Here is a 24,280-nt window from a genome sequence, read left to right on the forward strand (position 1 = left end):
CTTGGACTGCCAAGGAAACAGAGGGGCCCTTCTGCTTATTTTGTTGTTTAGAGAGGCCAGGTTGAGAGATGATGATCTTTCTTTAGGCCAAAGATGAAGGGAAAATCAAACAAAAATGTCAAGATCTCTTACTCATATAAGTCATAGTTATATTTATGTTTCACAGTAAGTTACAGTATTTACAAGTTATGCATCTGAATACATACGTTTGCTCAAAAGTGAAACCAAACCAAACAAAATGATTGAATCATACATGAAAAATACAATTGTTCCATTGATATTTATTCTGAGTAACCTTTAAACTGGTGTTGTACATAGATAATAAAAATGTATCTTTTTTCCCTCAATCTTCACTATCACTGTTGCCATCAACAGCAGCATATAAAAAAGAATAGGCACTTTGGAAATTTAGACATGGGAGCTTTCCAGTAACTAAGCAGTTAAGTTCCCGCACTGCTTGAAAAGTTGAAAAGTTCCATATTCTGTATTCAATGGCAAAAATATACAATCAGTCTGAAACAGGTCTTTGAAACAGCTCCATTACATTTTGTGAAGTGTATTTTTATTATGTAGATTTTTTTGGTACAAATAAAGATATTCAAGATATATACAGTGAGAAAGCGCAACTAGATCTTCGGTTCCAAGGTAAGTCTTTCTTTTTCAAGGTGATTTACAAAACTTAAATCACCTTGGACAAATACATTTTGGTCAATAAAAATGCATTTTTGACATTTAAATGTCAGTGGCACGGTACAAAATTGGAAAATAATGATGATAAAAAATTATTTAAAATATTTAAATGCTTCAAACTTCTCAGTCTATAACCAGAAGAAAAGCCTGTACTTCTACATCCCTTTATATTTCTCCAAACTCTGAATGGTTGCCATAGTTACTGGTTAAAATCCAATGACGTATTTCTGCTCCACTGATAAAGGAGTGCATTACAGTCCAGAGGCTGCTGGGATAAACGTTGTGGATACTTCCAAATGTTACTATAAAAAAACAGATTTTTCCATTGCCTTTTCACACTGAAATACATTTCCAGTCACCGCACTGTGAATTAATACAATATCACCATGTTCTGAAACACAGTTCTGGAAAACACTTTGAAGTTCATATTTTTTTTTTTTTGGTCTCTCTTCACGTCTCATAACAAAAATGATGCAAAATAGAAAAAGACATTCATCTGTAAGATGGCGAGCCAGCAGGAAGAAGCCTCTGGTGTAGATTTGAACATGTGACCGACATCCCCGCTGCCAGTCCACGAACCTCTCGCTCCGTGCTGGGCCTCTCCGGGGTAACCGTTGCCGTGCCGATCGCCTCAGCACCAGTGCTGTACTCTCCCCCTTAGTTGACGGTGGGCACCTGGTTCAGGCTATACTCCTTGGCCTTCAGGCGGAGGTTGGCGATGCTGTTGGCCATGTTCATTCCCTGTGTAGCGTTGGTGCTGGCGCATGTGGGTGAGTAGGTTGCCATGGTGCTGGAGGTGATGGAAGATTTGAAAAATATGATGAATCAATAAAACAGATCCTGGGTCTCACACATCATTTTTATTGTGTGTGCATGCTTGCATGTGTTTGTGTGTGGCAAATAGACTGTCTGCACTCTGAACTTGTATTACGTGCATTTGTATTTGAAAATGATTTTTCAAATTCATTTTCACATTGTTTACTTCTGAAAGATTAATGAAATGAAAAGATTAAAAGATTAAGGAACGCTTAATCTTTTACTTAAGACTGCTCTTAATTGTATCTAATACTTCCATAAAAAACATAATCAAACAGGATAGGAAATGGTAAAATCTGTAAGTATTTAATTTTGGAATTTATTTTTTTCTTTCTGACATACACTAACATGGCCTCTAGCACTGAATAGCAGCTCAAAAAGACTCAGTCCCATGGATTTCATTTTATAAAACCTAAAATTATGCCAGTGAACCTGAAAGGTAATACTGATGTATAAACGTACAATAATAACCGTGAGGAACCAATGACATTTTTTCACAGGAGTCCCCAAGGAGCGCTGTAAAAATATCTACGCGTGTGAACATGTGCTGCGTGTTTTCTGTCAGCATTGACTTGTTGTAATAGTTCCGCATGCTTTGCACTTTCTGGTCATGTGAAATGATGCAGTTTAAGGCACAGGCAGAAGTCTGCACAGCTGATTAATATTTGATTACCACAAGGAGCCTTTTGGCAAATCAATAGGCTCAGCCACTCTGATGTCCACTGCAAACAGCTGTAAATCAAGCTACAGCAAACAGGCCTGCAAAAAACCCCTGCCAAAGGTGCATTCCTCTGTCCTAAATCACTGACTCCCAACTATGAGATACATTTTCTGGGATCTGCAAAGACTATCCTTTTCAAATGTGCCCATTTATTATGGTGCCCATAGTAATGCATAATACATTACTAATAACTGTATTACCCTTACATTGTATATGGTATTCCAAAATATGCCATTATAAAGTGTTTTCAGACTGAGTGTTCCCACACAGTGTTGATGTTACTGTTGCTATATCTAAAAACCTTAATTAATGTGAATTGAACATCAACAATGCATTTGTAGTGATAAATCAATTATTAATCATTTTTACCAGCGTTATATTCTATGTTACACTACATATGTGTTACATGTTCCTACTCCTGATACAACAACAGCAACAATAATAATAATAGTTGTAGTAGTGGAACGAAATGTCCCTAGAGGGTTATAAAAGAGTCAAAGGGGAAAGGTTACCTGTATGGGGAGGAGGTACCCCAGGACAAGTAGTCGTTGGGTCGAGGGGAGGGGCGGGGCACAATGGGCTGCTCCACCGCTGTGACGTCCCCGGAGTAGGACTTGAGGAGGGACGCATTCTTGCTCGCCAGCATCGCTCGCTCATTCCTGCGGAACTTGGCTCGTCTATTCTGAAACCAAACCTGCGAGACAGCCCCCCCCACATGACACAGTGTTAGGCTTGGCACTGTAGTTAAACCCCCCACTGACTGCTCTCATCGATTTCCCCTCCCGCCAAATTTAGAATGTGCCGTCATATTCACAGTTTCCATCTCATCAACCGCAATGTCCTCCGTCGGTTCGGTTGAATGCGAACAAGCACGTGTCCTTTGTAGCCATTATATCAGAGGAGTATGCTACATGGCTAGCCACTGCAGCCAGAGTACAGGTATCTGACTGACCAAGGGAGTTGCTTTTGTGCAAAGAGAAGTGGAGAACCCTGCTGAATGAAAGCCTTCTTATCCAGGACAATGGTATGATCAGAAATAGAAAATAGATGGTGTCTCGTGTGGCGTAGCCCACCGAGCGCTTTCCATATGCTCATTGCGAGCCGCGACGTCGGCGGTTCAAGTCCGACTGCCGACCTTTGTTGCATGCCTCTCCCTCTCTCTCCTCCTAGTTCTTCCTGTCTCTCTACACTGATCTGTCAAATAAAGCTGAAAAAGCCCAAAAAAACATTTAAAAAAAAAAGAAATAGAAAATAGAAAAGATTCTCCAAATGTAATTAGGGCCAACAAAATGATGAAACAATCCCCCTCCCTCAAAAAAAGGAAGAAAATAACGGCCTTGCTGGGTCCAAGGCTCAGCTCACCAACGCTGACCGTAAAGGCCCACAGGTCAGGTAAGTTACCTGTGCAATCAACTGCTTTCATTGATGAAATAAGTGCCGAATAACATCAAAGACAAGCTGACCCTGTGGCTTTCCAGGACCAAGGTGGGGAACCTCTAGTCTAATTTATGCAGACTGAAGGAAATCTACAAAAAGCTGAGTAAATAATCCCTCATCCCACCAGGTGCTCTTTCGCATTAATGTAGCTGTGCTGAGCGTGGTGATTCACTTGTGGCTGGCATCGACTCCAAGTGCCAATGTCAATGTGGCTGAGCGTATAGTGGGGCGATGGACGATTGGCTGCGGGGTAACGTAGGGTGGGGTTTCAGTTGGCTTTCACACTAAATCAACTCTTTTGGTCAATGGGGTGTCTGCGATCTGTCTGCATCCATTGTGTAACTAGTGAGCCAAACTCCAGAATCGAGGGAGGGTTTTACAGCAATGCAAACTGACGGATAATATCCCTCATAAGTAAAGGGTAAAAATCCTATATTATAAAGGTTCTACTGGTAAATGATACATAAGAAATAAATTAGGAGAAGGAATCAGCCTCCAAACAGATTTGTCAGCCTCTAATAATCAGCCAACAATCCTTGACTTATACATTTCAGTAAACTTTCCTTTATTTTTTTATTTACAGTTTGACCTTGACCTTAATTTAGAGTTCTACTTAACTTTCTTCCATTTTAAAGATTTCAAATATTTCTTTTCCATTCATGCATTTTCTCTGTACCTAAAATTCCTCACAAGAATGGCTGTGGGGAATTAACATATGAGGACAGAGGACATTGCTATTATATGGAACTCTTTATCGTCCTACACCGCTGCCCCCCAGCCTCTTGTCAAAATTCAAAATGTCCAACCCATTTTTATTTGGACAAATCCTCTGACAGTGAGCATAACCTGCCTCTTTTGTGTCTGGTCTTGGTGTTTCTCATTATGCTACATTTACAGGACAAGCACCGTTCACAGACTGAAATACACATTTTTTCCTATTTGCCTTGTAATGAGCCAAATCGGAGCCCGTAGTTTTGGGCACCAGCAGATCCTGCTAAAGCAATGCTTCAGCACTGACCCAAGAGTCTTTCTATATCAAAGGATCAAAATCTGTCTGGCACGCATTAATCACAGATGTGTTTTCTTTCCCTACAATAGCGCACGGTGCTCATACAGTTATGAACTCAAAGGCCATACATACTGTACATACAGAGTATCAGCAAACATGGATGTGCAGGGACATGCACATCTTTCTTGGATTGGTAAAAAAAGAATTTCAAATTAATTTAATCTAATTTAATTTGCTTTAATTCTGACATCACAACAGCATTTTATCATTGCACTATCCTTTGCCTCAGATGAAATGCCACTTGCTTTACAACAGCAGCCTTGTTGGCATCATTTATGCTAAGGCCCAGAGAAAACCTTTACCTGCGGTTAGTTTTCAAAGACTTACAACCCTTTTGAAGGATTGCCAAAAATATGGCTGTATAATTAAATTACAAAAAGAAGGTTGTTTAAACATTTTATATTAAACAGACCCAAGTGCTCTTTCAGCTATTTTTGGATGGCAGGTATGTCATCCACAAAATTACCAGCTGGCAGGGCATACCCCAAATCTGTCTGAAGAGCTCATAGTATTATTCAGCACTTATTTAGCACTGATTTGCTTTTACCAAATCTTTATTTGGTCATTCAAATAAACTTTACCCAAAGACCCTCACAATGTAACATAAAACTGAATTTTTTTTCTCCATTTTTTCAGTGAAATCAAATATTTAAAATGAGTCCATTTTCTTCTAGGGAACAGTTTGCAATATGAATATTCTATGATACTCACAAGATAATTCATTAAAAAATAATATTAGCGCTATAATAATGGCCCTGGCTTGAACTGCCCTTGCTGCTCTTTAAAAATGTGGCCCTGGCTTGAGCTTCCCCTGCTGCTCTTTAAAAGTGTGGCCCTGGCTTGAGCTTCCCCTGCTGCTCTTTAAAAGTGTGGCCCTGGCTTCAGTTGCCCTTGCTGCTCTTTAAAAGCATGGCCCTGGCTTGAGTTGGCTTTGCTGCTCTTTAAAAGTGTGGCCCTGGCTTCAGTTGCCCTTGCTGCTCTTTAAAAGCATGGCCCTGGCTTCAGTTGCCCTTGCTGCTCTTTAAAAGCATGGCCCTGGCTTGAGTTGGCCTTGCTGCTCTTTAAAAGTGTGGCCCTGGCTTCAGTTGCCCTTGCTGCTCTTTAAAAGCATGACACTGGCTTGAGTTGCCCCTGCTGCTCTTTAAAAGCATGACACTGGCTTGAGTTGGCCTGGGTGCTCTTTAAAAGCATGACCCTGGCTTGAGTTGGCCTGGGTGCTCTTTAAAAGCATGGCCCTGGCTTGAATTGCCCTAGCTGCTCTTTAAAAGCATGGCCCTGGCTTCAGTTGCCCTTGCTGCTCTTTAAAAACATGGCCCTGGCTTGAGTTGGCTTCCCTGCTCTTTAAAAGCGTGACCCTGGCTTTAGTTACCCTTGCTGCTCTTTAAAAGCATGGCCCTGGCTTCAATTGCCCTTGCTACTCTTTAAAAACATGGCCCTGGCTTGAGTTGCCCCTGCTGCTCTTTAAAAGCGCGGACCGAACGGCCCGGGGGCTGGAGCTCACCTGCACGCGCGCCTCGGTGAGGTTGACCCTGCGCGCCAGGTCCTCTCTGACGAAGGCGTCGGGGTAGTGCGTCCGCTCAAACACCCTCTCCAGCGCCTGCAGCTGGCTGCTGTTAAAGGTGGTCCTGTTTCGCCGCTCCTTCCTCTTCTTCTTCTCCCCCGAGTTCAGCTGCTCGTCTGCGAGCACACACAAACACACGGCACACGTTCAAATAACAGGCAACGTCTGTGTCTATAATACACTTCATATATTGGCATCTAGGGCCCCATTTTCTGATTATATCCCAGTAGAACTGAAGTCTCTTTTAACGTGAATGTCACGTAACGAATACACGTAACGGTTTCCTGGAGTGAGTAATAATTAAATCTGAATATTCAAATGTGAAATTGAACCCAAAGGAAATTGTTTAGTCAGACATGCAAAGCACCAGTCAAGTACCAGGATCGATCCCTTCAAAGTGTACTTTGCTTTTGTTTGTTTCTTTTTCCGGACATACAGTATGAAGATTTTTGAGGTCACTGAAATGTAACAAAACACATCAAAACTAGCATAAATTCACTACCTGGAGCTGAAGGCAAAGAACATTGTTGTGCATGATTATGAAACTGGACCCAAGTAAATAGCCCAAACAAGACTGAATTATAAATGTACTTCTGTAAATAGCTTTCCCTGGATTGGACTGTCTCCATCAAAAAACACGGGATAACTTTAAAAACCCACTGCTGCGATTACCGGCTGCTAAATGCCTGTGAACTGTATACTATTACAAGTAGATAAATGGATGTTAGAGGGATAATTCGTTAAGAAGTGGATTGCTTATCCACTATCCACAGTGGATCAAATTTGTTTACTTTCGCAGAGGCATATTCAGTGAGGTCACATAAACAATTAACTAATGTGAGCTATTTCCAGTTTCTGCAAATAGTTTTTTTAAAAGCCATTCATCCTGATGGCTTATGATTACACAACTGTTTATTCAATTCATGCAGTTTTCTGTCTTTGTGCGCAACAAAATCCCCAAGGGAAAGTCGTTGAATGGCTGCAAAATGTACATTTTTACCAATGAAAATTAAAAAGGTTCTACCATATCTGTGAACATGTCACTGGTTAAATGTGTTTACCGGGGTAAGTCAGAGATGCGGTGTCGATCATATTCACGAAAATCCTTGAATTCTATACTCGGAGACAAACTTATTGAAGCTTTCATTTACTGGAACACACCAGGCATTGATGTCAGTGGCAACTCAGCTGAGCTGAACGAGAACGATCTTACTGGAGTGAAATGAGGACTTTCAAAAGATGAGTGCAGTATTGCATGTGGTAAACACTGGCATGTCCCAGGGAGTTCCCCGTTGTTTGCTTGGCGGAATATCTATAGTTTTATAGCAAAAAAGAAATGTTCACAGTACTCAAGCACAGCATTATGTTATCTTCGTAGGTCTGAGGAATGCATATTGACTCCAATACTGTAATACATTTTTTTGGGCCTTTGGTGGACCAATTTGTTTTTGAATACTGGAAGACAGAGAAGATGAATACTAACAGCAGTGGGGCTTTCTTTATCTTTTCTTCATCCATCTAGGTTGCTGTCAGCACAGTGCTGTGCAGACATGATTGTCTAAACCCATTGCTTGCCTCATTTTGATGCCTTTTCTCTTTTTACCAGCACAAAAAATATCACAACTGCTACTACTACTTTGTCTAATAATAATAATGCTATTGTACTCTTTTGTACGTCGCTTTGGATAAAAGCGTCAGCCAATTAAATGTAAAGTAATGTAATGTACTCTATAGTACTAGTACTAGTAGTGGTAATATTGTTGTTGTACTGTAATGTTTTGAGTTTGGCTTGTTTAATTTAACTATATTTACAATTTGGTCAAAAAAGTAATCTGCAAAGTGAGGCATGTGTGTGTGTGTGTGTATGCTCATTTTGAAATGTTTTGTGCTTTGGTAGAATATTCCATTTGTGTGTGTGTGTGTGTGAGTGTATGTAGGCTCATTTTGAAATGTTTTGTGTTTTGGTACAATATTCAGTTCATGTGTGCGCGTATGTGTGTGTGTAGCCTCATTTTGATATGTTTTGCATTTTTGTAGAATGTGCAGTGTATTTTTGTTAACCAAACATAATCAAACGTTTTTTTTTTATTTGCTAAATGAAATTAAATACATGCAGCTCTGGCAAGCATTAATGTCTGTCTTTTTAAAATATCCTAAAGACACATTCTTCTTCTTCTTTTTCTTCTCATTATTATTATTACATTTTTTCTGCCTATTTGTGTTTTTCTATTCAAATGTTGTGTATCTTCCATGTGAAAACAGTTGTAAATAAATAAATCAAATTTATCAAATATACTTTTAAAAATTAAGGAACTTTTGAACTATTTAAAAGGCATGTCTTAAAATGGCTTGCATAACTCAACCAATTACATTTAGTCAGCCAGTAAGTTATGACAGTTATTTAACAGATATTTTAAATTTAACTTCCAACAGCAATCTTTCACCAATCTGTAGTTTTCCCTCTGCACTTTATAGACATCTGCTATGAATCCAGTGGTTTGTAACAAGTCAATTTAAAAGAGGTCCCACAATACATTACCAGCACTGTGGAGTAGCTACCATGCAGTGGTGATCTGCATAATATTTCAGATTATTTAATAACCCGCAGGCAGCAGATCAGCAAATCCACCGATTTATTTCAATGGTCCATAAACAAAACATCTTTCCCTGGATGCCCCACGATTTACATTGACAAACGACATTCTCCACACCATTTTGAATTAACCTAAGAAAATGTATTTTCATCGTCTAAAGACGTAGGCCAACTTAAAGCAAAACTACCGGAAAACTGCGTGCGATTACTTTTAAGAGTAAATTGTTTCACTTCACTATTGTTTCCTATCTGTTTTCAAGTGTAAATAGAAAGCAAATATAAAAGAGCATTTTTGGTACCGTCTATTTTGTCTAATATATTCATTAATTAAATAATTTTAGTAACTGCAACAAGAACTTGAACTTCGTCCCAATCTAATTTTTCACTTTAATATAAGCTAAAAGTAATCTACTGATTATGTATTTGTTTGTTAACTTTAAATCCTAATACGGTTAAATAATGTCAATCAATTGTCTTTTCTGTAATCCTCGCGCGCAGAGCTGATGAAAGTTTTCTGTGAGGCGACCGTTGCCATTTATCTGCAGATACTGAGATACTGTGGATGAAGACCGTGGTCTCCGGCCGAACAGGGGAATGTGCTCCCTCAAATCCCCCCAGACTCCATGTCTTAGAAGAAAGGTAATCCTTCCACAGACACACTTCTTGTTCTCATCAATCAATCCTTAAATCACTCCAATAAAACTTAATGGGGGGGGGGGGGGGGGGGATTCGCCCTGAACCCTTAAGAGCCGCAATCACAAAGCACAGATGAAAGCATCAGGCTGTAAAAGAAATATTTTGCGATGCGTGCGTAACCTTCTTCTTTTAAAACATTATAGCAGCAGACAACATAATAATAATAATAATAATAATAATAATAATTCTTCGCATGCTGATATTTTTCATTTGCAATTTAGCCAATTCTTTCATCGTCATCTTTTTAACACCTTTCTAATCTGTAATTTGGATACCCTGCTTGAAGCCACTACAATATAAATAGGCAGACCAAACGTAATGATTGCATTTCCAAATTTTCCATTTTAAGATGGGTCAGCCACGCCTTATTTCGACGTAGTGGTAATCCACCACAATTTCTCGCAGGAGATAAGATAATGCTGTAATATATGTCTGACAATGACAGCTTTGCAAACATTAAAAATAACAAAAGCACTCATTAACCGGCAGAACGAGATATCCGATGCCGAATCACTTATACACGTGTCACACACGTCCACCCCATAATTTAACCAGAGGTCAACATTTCTAGGGGTCATTCATCCCAATCCGGTTTTCTGCAGCCTGGGATGGACTTTGCTTGACAGCGCAATGTTGTCTACAACGCATTTTACACTTACATCATTGTGCGTGAAAATTTAAACGTGTTAGGTTTACAATATGTCCAGCCCATAAAGTATGATCCAAGAAAATACATCCAGGTCCACAAAAATGTATTCAGCAGTTAGGCCTACGGTTAAGTTAGAAAATAGAACAGCAAATGCTGTGTCTCAATATCTTCCCCGAGATAAACGCGAGGGACACTGATTGAACAAAGTTGATTCTCTACTAATTTGTAGCCTACAAACAGTCGGTGGAAAAAAACATGAATTCACGGTTGTCCTGTAGATGACTGAATTCAGAGAACACAAAAGTGAAGGAAGGTCAACTACAACTACACACAATAATTTATAACCTTCTTCTATCACATAAACGGTTCTTTATGTGATAGTTTTCCGTGGCCTTGTCATAACAGAAGAGAGATTAATACAATGTTCACAGTGGGGGTCGGGAGAGAGAGACAACATTTTGGTTTTTTTTCTCCAAAACTGTTGGCCCACTTTTTTCCACAGAGCGCTTGCTGAATTACGTAAGGAAAATAAAATTGCCGTTTTTATTCTGTTTTGGTGATTTTAATAAATGCAATTGCTTAGAAAAATCTGACATTTTTTTGCGCATTAAATTGACCTTATTTAAATGTGATAAGAGCGAGTTGGCTAACTTGAATTATTGAAAGAATGCATACAGCCTATTGAAATATTGATAACGCAGGAGCCTTCCAGATTTAACAGGGTATTATGAACAGTTAGTATATTCAAAAAATAAACAAAGAGATTATTAAAAACATATGGGGTATGATCTTTACCTTACCCTTTAAGATATGACCTGATGTTCTAACGGTACAGAATTTTTTTCTTCTTCAAAGATGACAGTAAATGCAACAGGAGCAGGCTCCATATTTTGTATGGCTACATTACTGTAAGGAGAGTGATGGCCCTTATTCTTCTTATGGAATAACAACAAATATATCAATACACAAAGGAAATGACTCTGAGTATTGTGTTATATTGCCATTATCATTACTACGACTGAGGCTGAAATGATCGAATTATTAATATTCGTGTGTTATTAGCAAAAAATTAATAAATAAAAATAAAAAGTCCAACTTTAAAGTCTATGTTCTGGATAATTTGTTTTACCTGCATAAAACGAATGAAAAACCAATTTCGTCTTTGAGGCTCCAGTTTGCCGCTTTTCGTTTCATTTTTAGTTTTTTAAGTAGCTCAAGCAATGTGTTGCTAACCACATTAAAATATGTTAATTGTACAATTACGTGGGGCCTGTACCTACATCAACGAGTAACCCACCTAGCATGTTTAGATAGGTTTGACGTACATTAATCCGATAATTTGAGAACAAAATGACAATTTTGAAATGTTTCACAAGCGGGTACGTGTGTGAATTCTCTTTGCCAATCCAACTGTCTAAAGATGTGGGTAAGGTTTTTGTAAGCATGTAGTCAGATAACTGAACGCTTTCCAGGACAAAGAAGAGAACATTTCTATGATGCACTTACTCATTAAATTTTCCTTTCAGTCGAAAATGAAAGCATACACAGTAAAATGTTAATTATTACAGCAACTCTTACGGAGTACATTGTAGTCTAATAGAGTATAATGTTAACTTTGTTAGAGTTGCATTAATACTGAACATCTTACTGTGCATGTTGTTTGACAATTATTATACTATTACTAGAATGGGATACAGAGGAACAGCAGCTATAACTAACAACTTCGTAGAAGCTTGCTTGGATCATGCAATAGTCATTCGGAGGCAGAAAATGTAAAATTGCACCAAAACCTTCCGAGTAAAGGCTAAATATGCCATAGATGTTTATTATGTAAACATAGTCTTAATGATTTTTTATTCCTTATGTATTGTTTAGATTGTGTTATCAAGACGACTTGATAGTTAGATTACAATTTATTCAGAATTAACTTTTAAAGCAAGCAAATATTTTCATGGATCGAATGTCGTACACTACAAGAAATCAATAACTGTACCTCGGCTATGTCTATAAAGACATGTTTATGTCTCTTAATTTAGTAATAAGACGAACACACATGAACAGCCACGCGGCAGCAGCCTCCGTGGAGACGAGTCACGCGGGGCATACTGTTTTGCTATGTTTTGCTAATTTTACATCACACATCTGCATCACTACGTTATACTTATCGATTCTGTGTCTACACTTGTGCGTACATGTCAGAAGAGCGTGCGGCATTATATATGACATGTGCTAATCTGGCAGTTCTCTGTGTTGAGGTGTTAATCACAGCTGGAGGCCCGTGTTATTATCCCGGGAGTAGCCTTCACTTCTGCACTTACTCTCCTGTTGCGTAGTATCGCTGCCGCTGGTCAGTCCCGGAGACTCTAGCAAACTCCTCCCCGCCTCCCCGGGGTTCTCGTCCGCTGGTGTCCCCACCATCTCCCCGGGATCCTCGAGATCCAACAGGTGACTAACCGAGAAGTTCTTCTTAGCCTGTAGATTTTCCAGATTGGCTGTAATCGGACTCTCCAGACGGCTTGGTGGTGTAGCTTGTCTGTCCATTACATGCACATAACTAGAATTCATGACGCAAATAGTACGTCGAAGAGAAAAAGGAATAGACTAATAAAGCTGTGCGCGAGCCGAATTATCCCTCACATATAAAATGTACAAACAGCGCCTCCAAACTCATCCGTGAGTAATTTTTCCGAGCTCAAGAATTGTACTGATCCAGAGTGCCGTTTTCTCACGCGTTTGCTGAACTCGTAGTACTGCACACCAAGAGACAAGTTAAAGGCAAGTTAAAATTGCCTCCAGTCTTGAGGAACAGTGAAGGGTAAACTGCACCCCAGCAGTTGTTGGATATGAGCAGGCTACCTCCAAAAACAAGAAAAGCGCACCATTCGCGAAGTTCTTTTCCGTGTAGCCCCGTCGAGTCACGAGAGTGGATGACTAAAGTCCCAGAAATTATGCCTAACAGATGGCGCGTGAGTAAGCGCTCAGTTTACGATTGATAGGGGGGAGGCTGGACGCTGGTGTTTTTTCGAACGAGTGCTGCCTCTTGTTTCGTCAGAGAGATTCTGGAACTTCAAACGGAACGGAGTGGCTTGCAGAGGGAACCGGAATGGGGAATAAATTAAAAATTGAGACCCCTGGGAGGGCTGGCCGACCCAAACGGAGCCTGTAATTACGTGGCAACGCGTTTTTGCTGTCTGACGTTTTGCAGACCCACTCTCTCCATCACAACCACCCCTCCTCTTACACAATACACAGCAACGCTGAAACAGCCTGATTAGGGTCTGTAACGAAACTGGCAATATCAACTGTAATGCGGCCAAAGCCCTCCCCCGGTCCCTTTCGCTAATCTCTTGAAGGTTGATATAGGCAATTATCTTTCAACCGATTGGGATGCCTCGAGTAGCCTGGGGGACTGGGGGAGTAGATCTACTACTACCCAACCGACAAGTCTTGCGTTCGATTGTGACTAATGCTGTCCACTAGAGACAAGAAATCAACAAATGTAATATGCAGAGACACCCTGAATATAATTATTTGTCTAATATGAGTATTCGATAGTTTTTTCAGGATTCTCAACTTTTCAACAGTTAGTAGCCTATTTGCAATATTGGTTACTACGCTGTTGGTTTCGAACAATGTATTTGGTATGAGCTCTATAAGATAAAAGAAGTGTTCATTTGGCGCGTGCATAAGAAGCGAAATAATAGTTATACAGTGTAGCCTACCACTGACCACTTACTTTTTTATATTTTCAACAATGTCATTACAGACCAGCTATCTGACAAACATGCGATTTGTGTGTTTCTGTCATATTATCTCAAATAAGGGTTTGGTAAGATCCCATTGGTAAGATGCAAGGCTCCAAGCTGCAAATTCGTAGCATCCAGTCCCTGATCTTGGAAAGGAACACTTCATGCCATCAAAGAGTTATAGATTCAAACCAGATGCACGGTGTCTCTCCCCTTCTTTCCTTGCATTAATTAAGGCATTGACATAAAGCCGACTTCTTCTCATCGTTAGCTTCCCTGCAGATTCTCTTTCTCCTTTCTGCCAAAGCACCCATGTTGATGCCAGTGCCCAATGTTCGTCTTTCTCTCTCTCAGTTGTTCAAACGGGCAGCATAAAAGTCCTTTGACGTCGATCGGAGTTAGTTCATTGCCACACACTGCTCTTACAGTAGCATTTCATTGTACCAAATTTAATGCTTGCCTCTCAGTCCGTTAAAAATATACTGGAAAACATATACCGAACAATGTATTTCTTGAAGGACCCGAGAGACTTGCAAAAATGATCAGACGAAGGACATTTATAAACCTGTGTTTTTTTTTTCTAAATCCAAATTAAGTATGCGCAGACCAAAAAAATAAACGTTACATTTTCATGTAGACATACGCTAGTTTAAATAAAAACAGTAAAGAACAGGCAATTCATTTGTATGAGTTTCAAGGTAAATAATGGCAACGAAAACAATTATAAAGTAAAGTGAACAATGTCAGTATAGTACAAATTGGCTGTCAATGTGTGTTGTTTTCGAATACATGTGCCTCAAATGTTCATGTGTAATCGGAAAGTTTAAGATAAACTCAAATAAATGACTAGGCCTGACTGGCGCGTATTAACATAATTGTAAGCTCTCTTAAATTTTTAATTGAAATGTTGACATTTAACGACTGAAGTATTCAGATAGACATAAAACCGAACTAAATGTTACTTCATAAGATGTTGCAGTTCGTATCTCAATATCATTTTATACTGGACATTTATTTATGACTCGCGCATCATGACGATGATAATTATGATGATGATGATGATGATGATGATAATAATACATTCATGCATTGAGAAAAGTTTTATATTGGCATAGATTAGGTTACTTTACAGATGCTTATTAATACAGGCTGACATTTAGCTGAAATTTCAAGGTTTATTATTATTATTATTATGAATAATAATAATAATAATAATAATAATAATAATAATAATAATAATAACTCGAATTATTCAACGCAGTTGTAGACACAGTAAACGTGCTCCCACACGGCACACACCAATCGAGGACATAATATTTATTGGCAAATTAATTTAAAGACCTAGATAATTAATCGCCTATGCAGACATCTTAAATGGCCGTATGGGTTTCATGAAAATGTGTCCATCATTCAAAAAAAATTCCGTCATTTGTTTTAGATTGCAAGATTGTGCATTTTTATGTAAATTTCACTTAAATAGTTTAAAATCATATTAAACGATGTTGGTGATCCTGCGACACACACACTGATTTGGTTAATGAATTCGTACTAAACGTCGGTTTAAGGAGAAGAGTTTCAATTCCCATTCTCTTTTAATAATGTGACTATGACAAATAACCGATGGACATTTCAGAAGTAATGCGAGTGAGCATATTCTTTGACTGCATGAGCACTTAATTATTGAAATAGACGTTTAGGCAGCCACCATATGACCATTTATTATGCATTTAACTATATTATAAAAACTTAAGCAGCAACCATAATACTCATGCTATAAAAAACGAATAAAAACGAATAATTGTAATTATAATTATGTCACATTTCTCATGGATGTACAATAATAATAACAATTATTATTATTACTATTATTATTATTGTTCACAGCCGTCAGTCGAAGAGTAAAATTTATTTATGCAGAGCGTTGTAACTGCTGTATTGTTTAATTCATTACAGATTAATTTGGTGTAGCAATGCCACAAGCAGTTTGTAATTAATGTTTACAGTTAGTCTGATAAACACTGAGGCACACAGGGAGCACGTGTGCAACTACTCCGGGCTGCATTAAATAGGGCACCACCGTGTAGGTTGCAACCGAGAGAGAGAGTCGTAAAAGGTAAGGCAAAGGACATTATAATAATCAACAAATAGCCTTTATTGAAAAATAAATTGGAATATGAGCAGGCATTGACGAGAAAATAAACAATTTTGCTCAGAAGACAGAGTCTGAATCGTGCAGGTACACCTTATTTTGATAAATAAAATTGCCTAATATATTTGAGGGCTTTCCTTATCAGAGGCCTTATTTTCCAGGTTCATTTTTTTATTTTTTATAAATATCTCTGCACAATATAACTCTACAAAGGGAGCAGACATTTAATAGGAACAGCTAACCAAGGTCACGCAATTTCAGAGTCAGCACCAGCGGTCAATGGACAGCACTCGAGATACATGCTTATCAGTTGGGCTTAAGTTTCGTGAAGTAGGCAACCTCGAGGTTTTACTGATGCATAAAGTTATATTGCCTATACATTTATATCTATGAGGTTTTACTCATTAAGCCGACCCGACACGCCCTGGAAATTGTATTCGAAAAAGATAACTGCGCGCTGATAACCGCTCCACAAATTCAGTAATGTCAAACTGAAGTCTTGGAGGGCCGCAGTGTCTGTGGGTATTTGTATATGGTATATGGACAGTTTACAACTTGAACAAACCACTGGATTCTGGCAACCGTGCTCTCGTCGACATGATGAAATTACAGGGAGATTAAGATGATACAATTACACTGGAATTACAAATACGGTTATCGCGGTATTTAAATTTCACAATTTCTTTAGCAAATTACGTGCGAAGTGTCTCAATATTTCTCATGGATGTATGGCTTATAGGCTACAAGAACATAAACTTTTTGAACTTTTCCCTCATTTTTAAGGGTGTATACGTTGCCTATATTAGAACAATAACACAATAACACAAAATATATGATTGTAAAAATAAGGGTATAGTTTTTCTTTTGGAACCATGTCTTCATTTTTCTGACAAGTGGTCTGACAGTTTAACAGCTCTGCGTTTTTAAGGTTTACCACTTAAGGGTAAAAGAAATCCACCACCACTAGGGCCTACCACATGCAGTCAGTTTCCCCTATAGATACCGTGCTGTATCAGTAAAAGTAGAATTCATCCGCTTTTCACTTATCGGTTTACAGCTCTTTGCCAACCTATTTGAGAAGCTGGATAAAAATAAATCAGGAGCAGTTGGGAAGGAGTGGCATCATCTCTCTTGCAAGATCGCATACCTTTTTACGAAATGCATGGTAGCCTACCTCTGTATAATTTAACAGCGAGAGAAAATTAGAGTCATGAGCGAACTGCTTGTCTCACCATTTTTTCTCGGACGACTGACGGTTATTGTTTTGGAACGAGATGATTATACTTTCATGAAATGTCTGTGGCTTTTAAGAAATAACTGGTTTCATTCATGTCCTGATGAATGAAGTTTGACATAAGGGTACCTGCATAACATCAATTTCGAAATAACCTACGGTAACAGATTTTGACAGGAAAGCGTTTTCCGTAAACTAAACATAAGTTCTCTTAATTTTAAGTGAAATGACTAAAATTTTTAACGGGGGAAAGTGAGTTGCAGTGGTTGTAGCCTGCAGTTACAACGAACAATTTTCACTTTAGGAAAGGACATTGAGAACGTCATCAGATGACGAGTGTTGTGTCAGGTGGTATCGTTTCTAATTATTCAGAAGTCTCTGTCACACTCCACATATCAGGCAAAAACAACTTCGTTCACCCTCGTCGATTATTGTGGAGGAAACGAAACCGTGAATCATGTCTGAGCCATATCAATAAAATGTAGGTCCAAGTTATGCTCACCGAAGAAATAAACAACATAAGTCCCAGTATAAGAAATGCAATACTTCGGTACTCTTTGATTACGAACAATGCACCATGTAGTGGAGATTTCCACTGAGATGTGGAAAGCAAAGTAGTATAACAATGCTGTCTTTTGGTTTATAATTAAGCAAAAATCGTTACCATGATCATTTCATAAATAATATTTTATTCATAAAATGGCTTTATGGAACTACCTATCTGTTCCACCCTAATTGCCAAAATCTGGATTGCAAGCTTAAGAAATTTGTCTCACCTATTGGACCAATGAACATGAACAAATAACTTCTGCTTATCAGAACTCCCACTGCAGAAAAACATGACAATACACGTGTATATGTCATATCCTAGCATGCATGCACGCACACACACACGCACGCACGCACACAGCCAAAACAAAGGCAACACTGACCGCAGCATCTGTGAAGTGTTCTTGACAGAATGTTCTTGATAAAGCTGCCAACTCACACCCAAGATTGATATTTGTAGTCAACTGATTCTTGAATTCAACTGAGTTACTCGTTATTTGTGCCTTGCTCCCAAAGAAATTACCAGACATCACAGACAAGGAGTATACATTTTCAACCACAGTTGCCTCCAGATAATGATTTCCCCCAGGCTTCCACGCCAATATCACTTCAGCCAAATTCCTTCTGAAACATCAGCAAGTTCAGCAGTCTCTGAAGCTACTGCTGAATGAGCTCCCAACTACCACCCCTCCTTCACAGACACTGAGATCTGTTCTTCTAGCCACAATAGCCAAAATAATGGCCAACTGAACCTGCCAAGCATTTTTAAATACAACCGCCATGCTAGGATGCTAATTGTTTAACTAAGCAATCAGACCTTTATCTAAATCACCTGCTTTGCTTTGTATCCTTGTTTACTCAAGTGTTTCATTTGGCAGCTCATTATATGTACAGTGAGCTCCATAATGTTCAGGACAAAGACATTTCTCTTAATTTGGCTCTGTACTCCACAATTTTCTATTTGTAATAAAACAATTCACATGTGGGTAAAGTGCAGATTCTCCGCTTTTATTAAATTGTATTTTTTAAATTAAATTTGGTTTCACCATGTAGAAATTACAGCACGTTTCATACATAGTCATTTCAGGGAACCATAATGTCTGGGACATGTTAACATTATGTAAATGAAAGTAGTCATGCGTTTTAGTGTTTTGCTGCATATCCTTTGCATGCAATGACTGTGTGAAGTCTGTGACCCGTAGACATCACCAGGTGCTGAGTATCTGCTATGGTGATACTCTGCGGTTCGATCAAAAATAAAAAAAACTGCGGAGCACAGAGCCAAATCAAGAAGAAAAAAGCCTGTCCCAAACATTATGGAGCCACTGTATGTATGTATACATAGACCGACACATAGATATTATACAAACACACACACATTATATATATATATATGTATACACATTCTGCCAAATTTCCAAATTCCCCAGAACATCACCCTGTAGTACAAGCTTAATGCAGAGGCGAAGTATATTGCTCATGAAATGGGAGGCAGTTTCAGCACCGAATACCCCATTTAAAAAAACTACTGCACGAAAAGAAAAAAACGAAACAAGGAAAGGCCAGTATTCAGAGACGGATTTAGCATCCACTACACTGATGGGGAAATATGGCCACTTTAATCATGAACATTTTCTCATGAGTGCATAATAGCAGCCCTCTTTTTCAGGACGCAGTTGTGTCTACACCACCCACTCCCTCCCACAAACCACACACAAATTACACTAGTAAATGTTTCACTGATGTTCAAATGCCCTGGATTGGCACAATGGTTTTTTTTTTTTTTTTTGCTTTAATCTTAAGCATTAATGTACAAGTACACACTGGCAAGAACTTTGAAACATCATGCTTTTGTTCAAAGACCATTTTGCAAAAAAAGGGAGACAAGTTCATCGCACTAGTATATGATTTCTTTAGGATATTTTATAGTATTTAAGATAAGAACACATTCAGCTGTTCACTTCAAGTACATAGTACTTATGATATCAAAAATAATCTTTGGACCTCTTCAATTAAAGTCTCCACCCCATCCTATGTACATGCAATGCATTTAATTGGTCAGCAAATAAAGTGTTGTATTTATGACTTGGCACTTGACAATATTCTAAAATATACTAATTCAGAACAATATCAAATTTACAGTATCAGGTGATGTGTAGTGTTGATAGGCTAAGTGTATAGGTGCCAGGAGAACTCCTGGGTTAGGCATTCTAATGATTGGCACATGATTTTATGCATGATTGGGTGTATGCATAAAAATGTAAGTAATGCCAAACAGGGCGGAATCACAATTCATTAAAAGAAAGTTTTTTTCAGCCAAATTGATATTTTCTGTAAGCAATGCTGTAAAAGACAGCTCTCTCATGTGGTCCTAATATTAAGCATCAGTTCTTAACTGACTCTTCAGATCCCCTGATGTGACATGGATGGGCTTATTGGACACACTAATGTGCCAACTGCAGCCTGCTGTCCACAAAGAAATGAGCTGGTATAACATAACATCAAACATAACATCATGGTATAACATAAATGATAGTAAGCAATGCAATTTACATGCCATACTGGAAGACATATAGGAGACCACTCTTTTCATCTTTGTGAGAGAAGACAGATTTTTTTAGGCATTCTTAAGTTTTAACTTGCCAGAAATAAACGTTTTTTGCATAATTTTGGTAAATGACCACTGCAGATTTATGCGTACACCCCAAAGCTTTTCAGCAGCAAAATAAGGGGGGATCTTGTTGGAAGTCTCATGCAGTTGAGATTGGTGCCTCACTGGCCACAGGTTCAGTGGTCACAGGAATAACTGCTGGTTCAGAGTACAAGTCTTTCTTTTCCAGTTCTTTCGCACAGAGCGGAATCTCCTCCATGTTCCCTGTGTTACCATGACTGCTGCCTTCGACCGCTTCAGGCCCCGCCCCCTTCCTTTCCTCACAGGCCTGGCGGACTGGTTCCGACCCCTCCACGTCCTCCTGCTCCTTCAGCATGTGCTCCACCTGGATCTCCAGCTCCAGGCCCTCCTCGTCAGGCTGCAGCTCCAGCTGCTTCATCAGCTGCTCCAGCTTTCGGGCCTTGCGCTGCTCGTTCTGCTGGATGATGGCGCACAGGTGCTCCGTCAGCTGCTCCTTCAGCTCGGCCTTCCTGTGCAGGTCCAGCTTTGCCTTCACAAACTCGGCCTCCGCCCGGTTGTACCGGGTCCTGGAATGCAAACCACACCTTCTGAGGGTGACCTTCAGCTACGATGGCCTGCTTAGACCTGTATGGTGACATGGTGGAACCTAATCACACCTGAGTAACAGATTCCTAATACAATACCAAGCCACCTGCTTAAATGAACAAACACAAAAAACATCCACAATGAACATCCATTTTTGAACATCCATCATGCCTCAGATTAAATGCAGGGCAAGATATATAGTAGCCATTATAAATATTGCATGAATGAAAGAGGTGTTTCTTTGGTCTTTGGGTTTGATTTTAGGCTATGCTTTCATTAATGTATTTTATTTATGAAGATTAAATGGAATGAGATATTCAAGGGCAATTTTCTATTATCTATGTGACTTTCTTCTGGTATTAATTTAGTATAATTAGTTAAATCTGTGGGGCTGTGGACATGGGCATTACAGTAGCACTTTTACTCATTTTGAATCATTGTAATCAGTGTAAGTGACTTTACATAGAATATACTGCAGAGGGCAGTGGCATTTTCAAATGAGAACATAACTAAGAGGATCTGTGAGAGCTGTATCAGATTTCCCAAACATTTATTGCAGAATCAAATCAACCCACACGACTCTTTTTTCACAGTGTAAGAGCATTCTGAAAGTGTCATACTGCAGCAAGTTGTCTCAAAACAGCTTGTATAAAGGCACGTTTGCAAACACTTGGCACGGCCTACCAAGCAGCGCAAGCACTCAGCTTTGGCTTTAGGTTCTTACAGGACAACCTGGGGCATGTTCTAAGAATTGACAGAAATGTAAACATGAAGACAAAATCTCAGTGCCATCACCATACCCACCACGCAGAAGAGTAGTTCCAGGTAGCCTGTTCTATCCATCCTCGCAGTATCCCGATGTCATTGGACACCATGTCATCCAGGGCCTGTAGTTCCCTTTGGATCTTCTTAAGTTTCACAGTCTCAGCCTGTGTTTTTCTGGACCTAGTTTCCCCAATAAAAGGAAGACAATGATTGAACCTCATAGCAAAGCTGACATTGCTTTTTAGGATGTCAACTTGAGAAGGAGTCATTTGAAGTATTGTAAGATTCTTACTTTTCAGCAAGCGTCTTTGACAAAAGAGCTTTTTTGCGTTTATTCATCTCTTCCATCATTCGCTGCTCTTGTTGAAGGAGTTCCAATCGAGTCTTCTCTCGCCTGCCAATTTAAGCAAATCCCAAGTCTGAATAATAAAGATTTATCAATAATCATACATACATTTTAAATCTAACGTCCAAGATGGTATGGGTCATAATTTCGGTTCATCATTAATAAACCACAAATCTGATGCCCAGCTACTATTCACTAAGTATTTCATTAATGACAGTAATAAATGCCTAACAAATGGACGGCCCACAGGCAAGGTGGAGGCAATACTCCGTGTATAGGGCATTCATTTGACAGTTCGTTCTCAATTGACATAGACTTACTAACAATTCCACTTCCTGCTTTTCCAGTTCCTTGGGCACTGGGGCCGAGTCTGGCTCTGGCTCTGGCTCTGGCTCTGTTTTCAGGATCAAAGTTTTCCGATCATCCTGTGTGGTTTCCTTAACAGCCTCTGTCGCCTCCGGCACAGGCGGTGCTGGAGGAACCTCGTTAGATGCGTGCTCTTCGGGTTTCGCGAGACGCTGCTCCGGTGGAAGAGAGCCAGACACATGCTTCCGAGTAGTCGTCTTGAGGGCTCTTTCCATCTGCATCTGTTGACGGCTGCGGTTGGTGGGTGCGGGTCTCCGGCCATGGCCGGAGACGCTAGGCACAACTTCGTCTGCGGGGGCTGAAGGCCAAGGGGATAATTTGAACATCTTTACCCATTTTGGGATTAGTCAGCAGCCAGTAAGGTTAAGTTAATGTTAGAAAGTTACACAGTTCTGGTTACACCCCCACAGTGTCAAGAAAGACTAAACACAGAAATAGCTTTCATTTAGCCTAACCTTAAGTAGCAAATTGCCTGCACAACATGTCTTCAAGATAACAAGTTAGCTAGATGGTGGAGCTGATTTACGATACAATTCAGCCAGGGAGCCGGAAAAGCCTGCAGCCTTCAGTTCATTTGCGATCACTTGCTACAAATGCAGCCAAGAAATCACGGGTTGTTGTCGGTCGTACTGACACATTGTTTCACGTTTCTCTAGGTGAGAGATACACATTTAGTCTCTAATTTCCGCCGCATAAATGATGCATTCCGACACCAACATAGACACGTAACTAATTTAGCTAAGCAGCCATCTAATTTTATACACGGCAAAATAAAGCAGTCAATGACAAAAGTACATCGGTGTGACACAGCGAGCAATCAACAAACCTTTCTGTTGCATCCTCCGCAACTCTTCATCTGAAAAACCTGCCCAGCCAGCCATTGTGACTTAAATAATACAGTCAATTACCTAACGTAACAGATTTTTCAAAACATCGGTACTCCCAAAACTTTGAGAATAAACAGTTTGGCAGATCTAACGTATGCTTCTCTTGAACTTCCGTAATAACAAGCCGCCATGCTTGATCTGTTGCCACGTTACAAGACCAAAATTAGGACCTTATTGAGCGCAGCGCTGTCCTGAATAATGCCTGTCTTGGTTTCTGAACGAAGAATAGGGTACATCAGCAGTGCTTTGGGTAGCCTATTCATTCAAATTGTATTGTTAAGCAGCACCTAAAGTACAGTCGAATTTTCGGTTGTTGTGAAATCAAAATTCGACTGTGTCGTTTCCATGTGGCATGCAATGCGAGCAAATAACACATAGACTATGCTTTAAAAATAATGCTCTTTTTATGGAGTGGTAAGGGTGAATTAGTAGCAAATTTTTCACAGTGGTTTGCTGAAAACTGAGCACTCGAATTTCTCTTTAGTAATATATGCTGGATGAAATTATGTTGTAGTTTATCATGCCTCCTAGTTTGATTTAGCATAGGTTAGGTCAGAGTAATGTTTACTGTGTGAACTGGACTAAATGTGTTCGTGGCTATGAATAACTTACAAAATGAGTATTGTACATTTTCGGACCTGTGTTCTGTAGTTGTTCCAATGACCTTCGGTATTAACTTATTGTATCATTCATCGCTTTGGATAAAAGCGTCTGCCAAATAGGCCTAAATGTAATGTAATGTAATGTAATTCAGCTTCAGATTTTGTAACATACCTTCCATATTTAATA

General features: G+C 39.3%; 2 protein-coding genes across 3 annotated transcripts; both read right to left on the bottom strand.

Annotated features, from left to right (window-relative positions):
* Positions 1-261: 261 nt before the first annotated feature.
* Positions 262-13,403, bottom strand: LOC135256619 (paired mesoderm homeobox protein 1-like). Its single transcript, XM_064338568.1, has 4 exons — positions 12,551-13,403; positions 6,235-6,410; positions 2,740-2,921; positions 262-1,480 (listed from the first exon to the last, which is right to left on the bottom strand). The coding sequence occupies exons 1-4, from the start codon at positions 12,795-12,797 to the stop codon at positions 1,348-1,350; spliced, it is 738 nt and encodes a 245-aa protein (XP_064194638.1). The 5' UTR covers positions 12,798-13,403; the 3' UTR covers positions 262-1,347.
* Positions 13,404-18,897: 5,494 nt separating this feature from the next.
* Positions 18,898-23,658, bottom strand: LOC135256620 (RAB6-interacting golgin-like). 2 transcript variants are annotated; one of them, XM_064338570.1, is made up of 5 exons: positions 23,431-23,655; positions 22,563-22,902; positions 22,185-22,286; positions 21,932-22,072; positions 18,898-21,108 (listed from the first exon to the last, which is right to left on the bottom strand). In XM_064338570.1, exons 1-5 carry the CDS (start codon positions 23,483-23,485, stop codon positions 20,661-20,663), a joined length of 1,086 nt encoding a protein of 361 aa, XP_064194640.1. In that variant the 5' UTR covers positions 23,486-23,655; the 3' UTR covers positions 18,898-20,660. The 2 variants fall into 2 exon arrangements, with proteins under 2 accessions (XP_064194640.1, XP_064194641.1); XM_064338571.1 differs by having other exon boundaries at positions 20,787-21,166; positions 23,431-23,658.
* Positions 23,659-24,280: the final 622 nt, after the last annotated feature.

This window comes from Anguilla rostrata, chromosome 6 (genome assembly GCF_018555375.3).
Source record: "Anguilla rostrata isolate EN2019 chromosome 6, ASM1855537v3, whole genome shotgun sequence".
NCBI classification, from domain to species: Eukaryota; Metazoa; Chordata; class Actinopteri; order Anguilliformes; family Anguillidae; genus Anguilla; species Anguilla rostrata.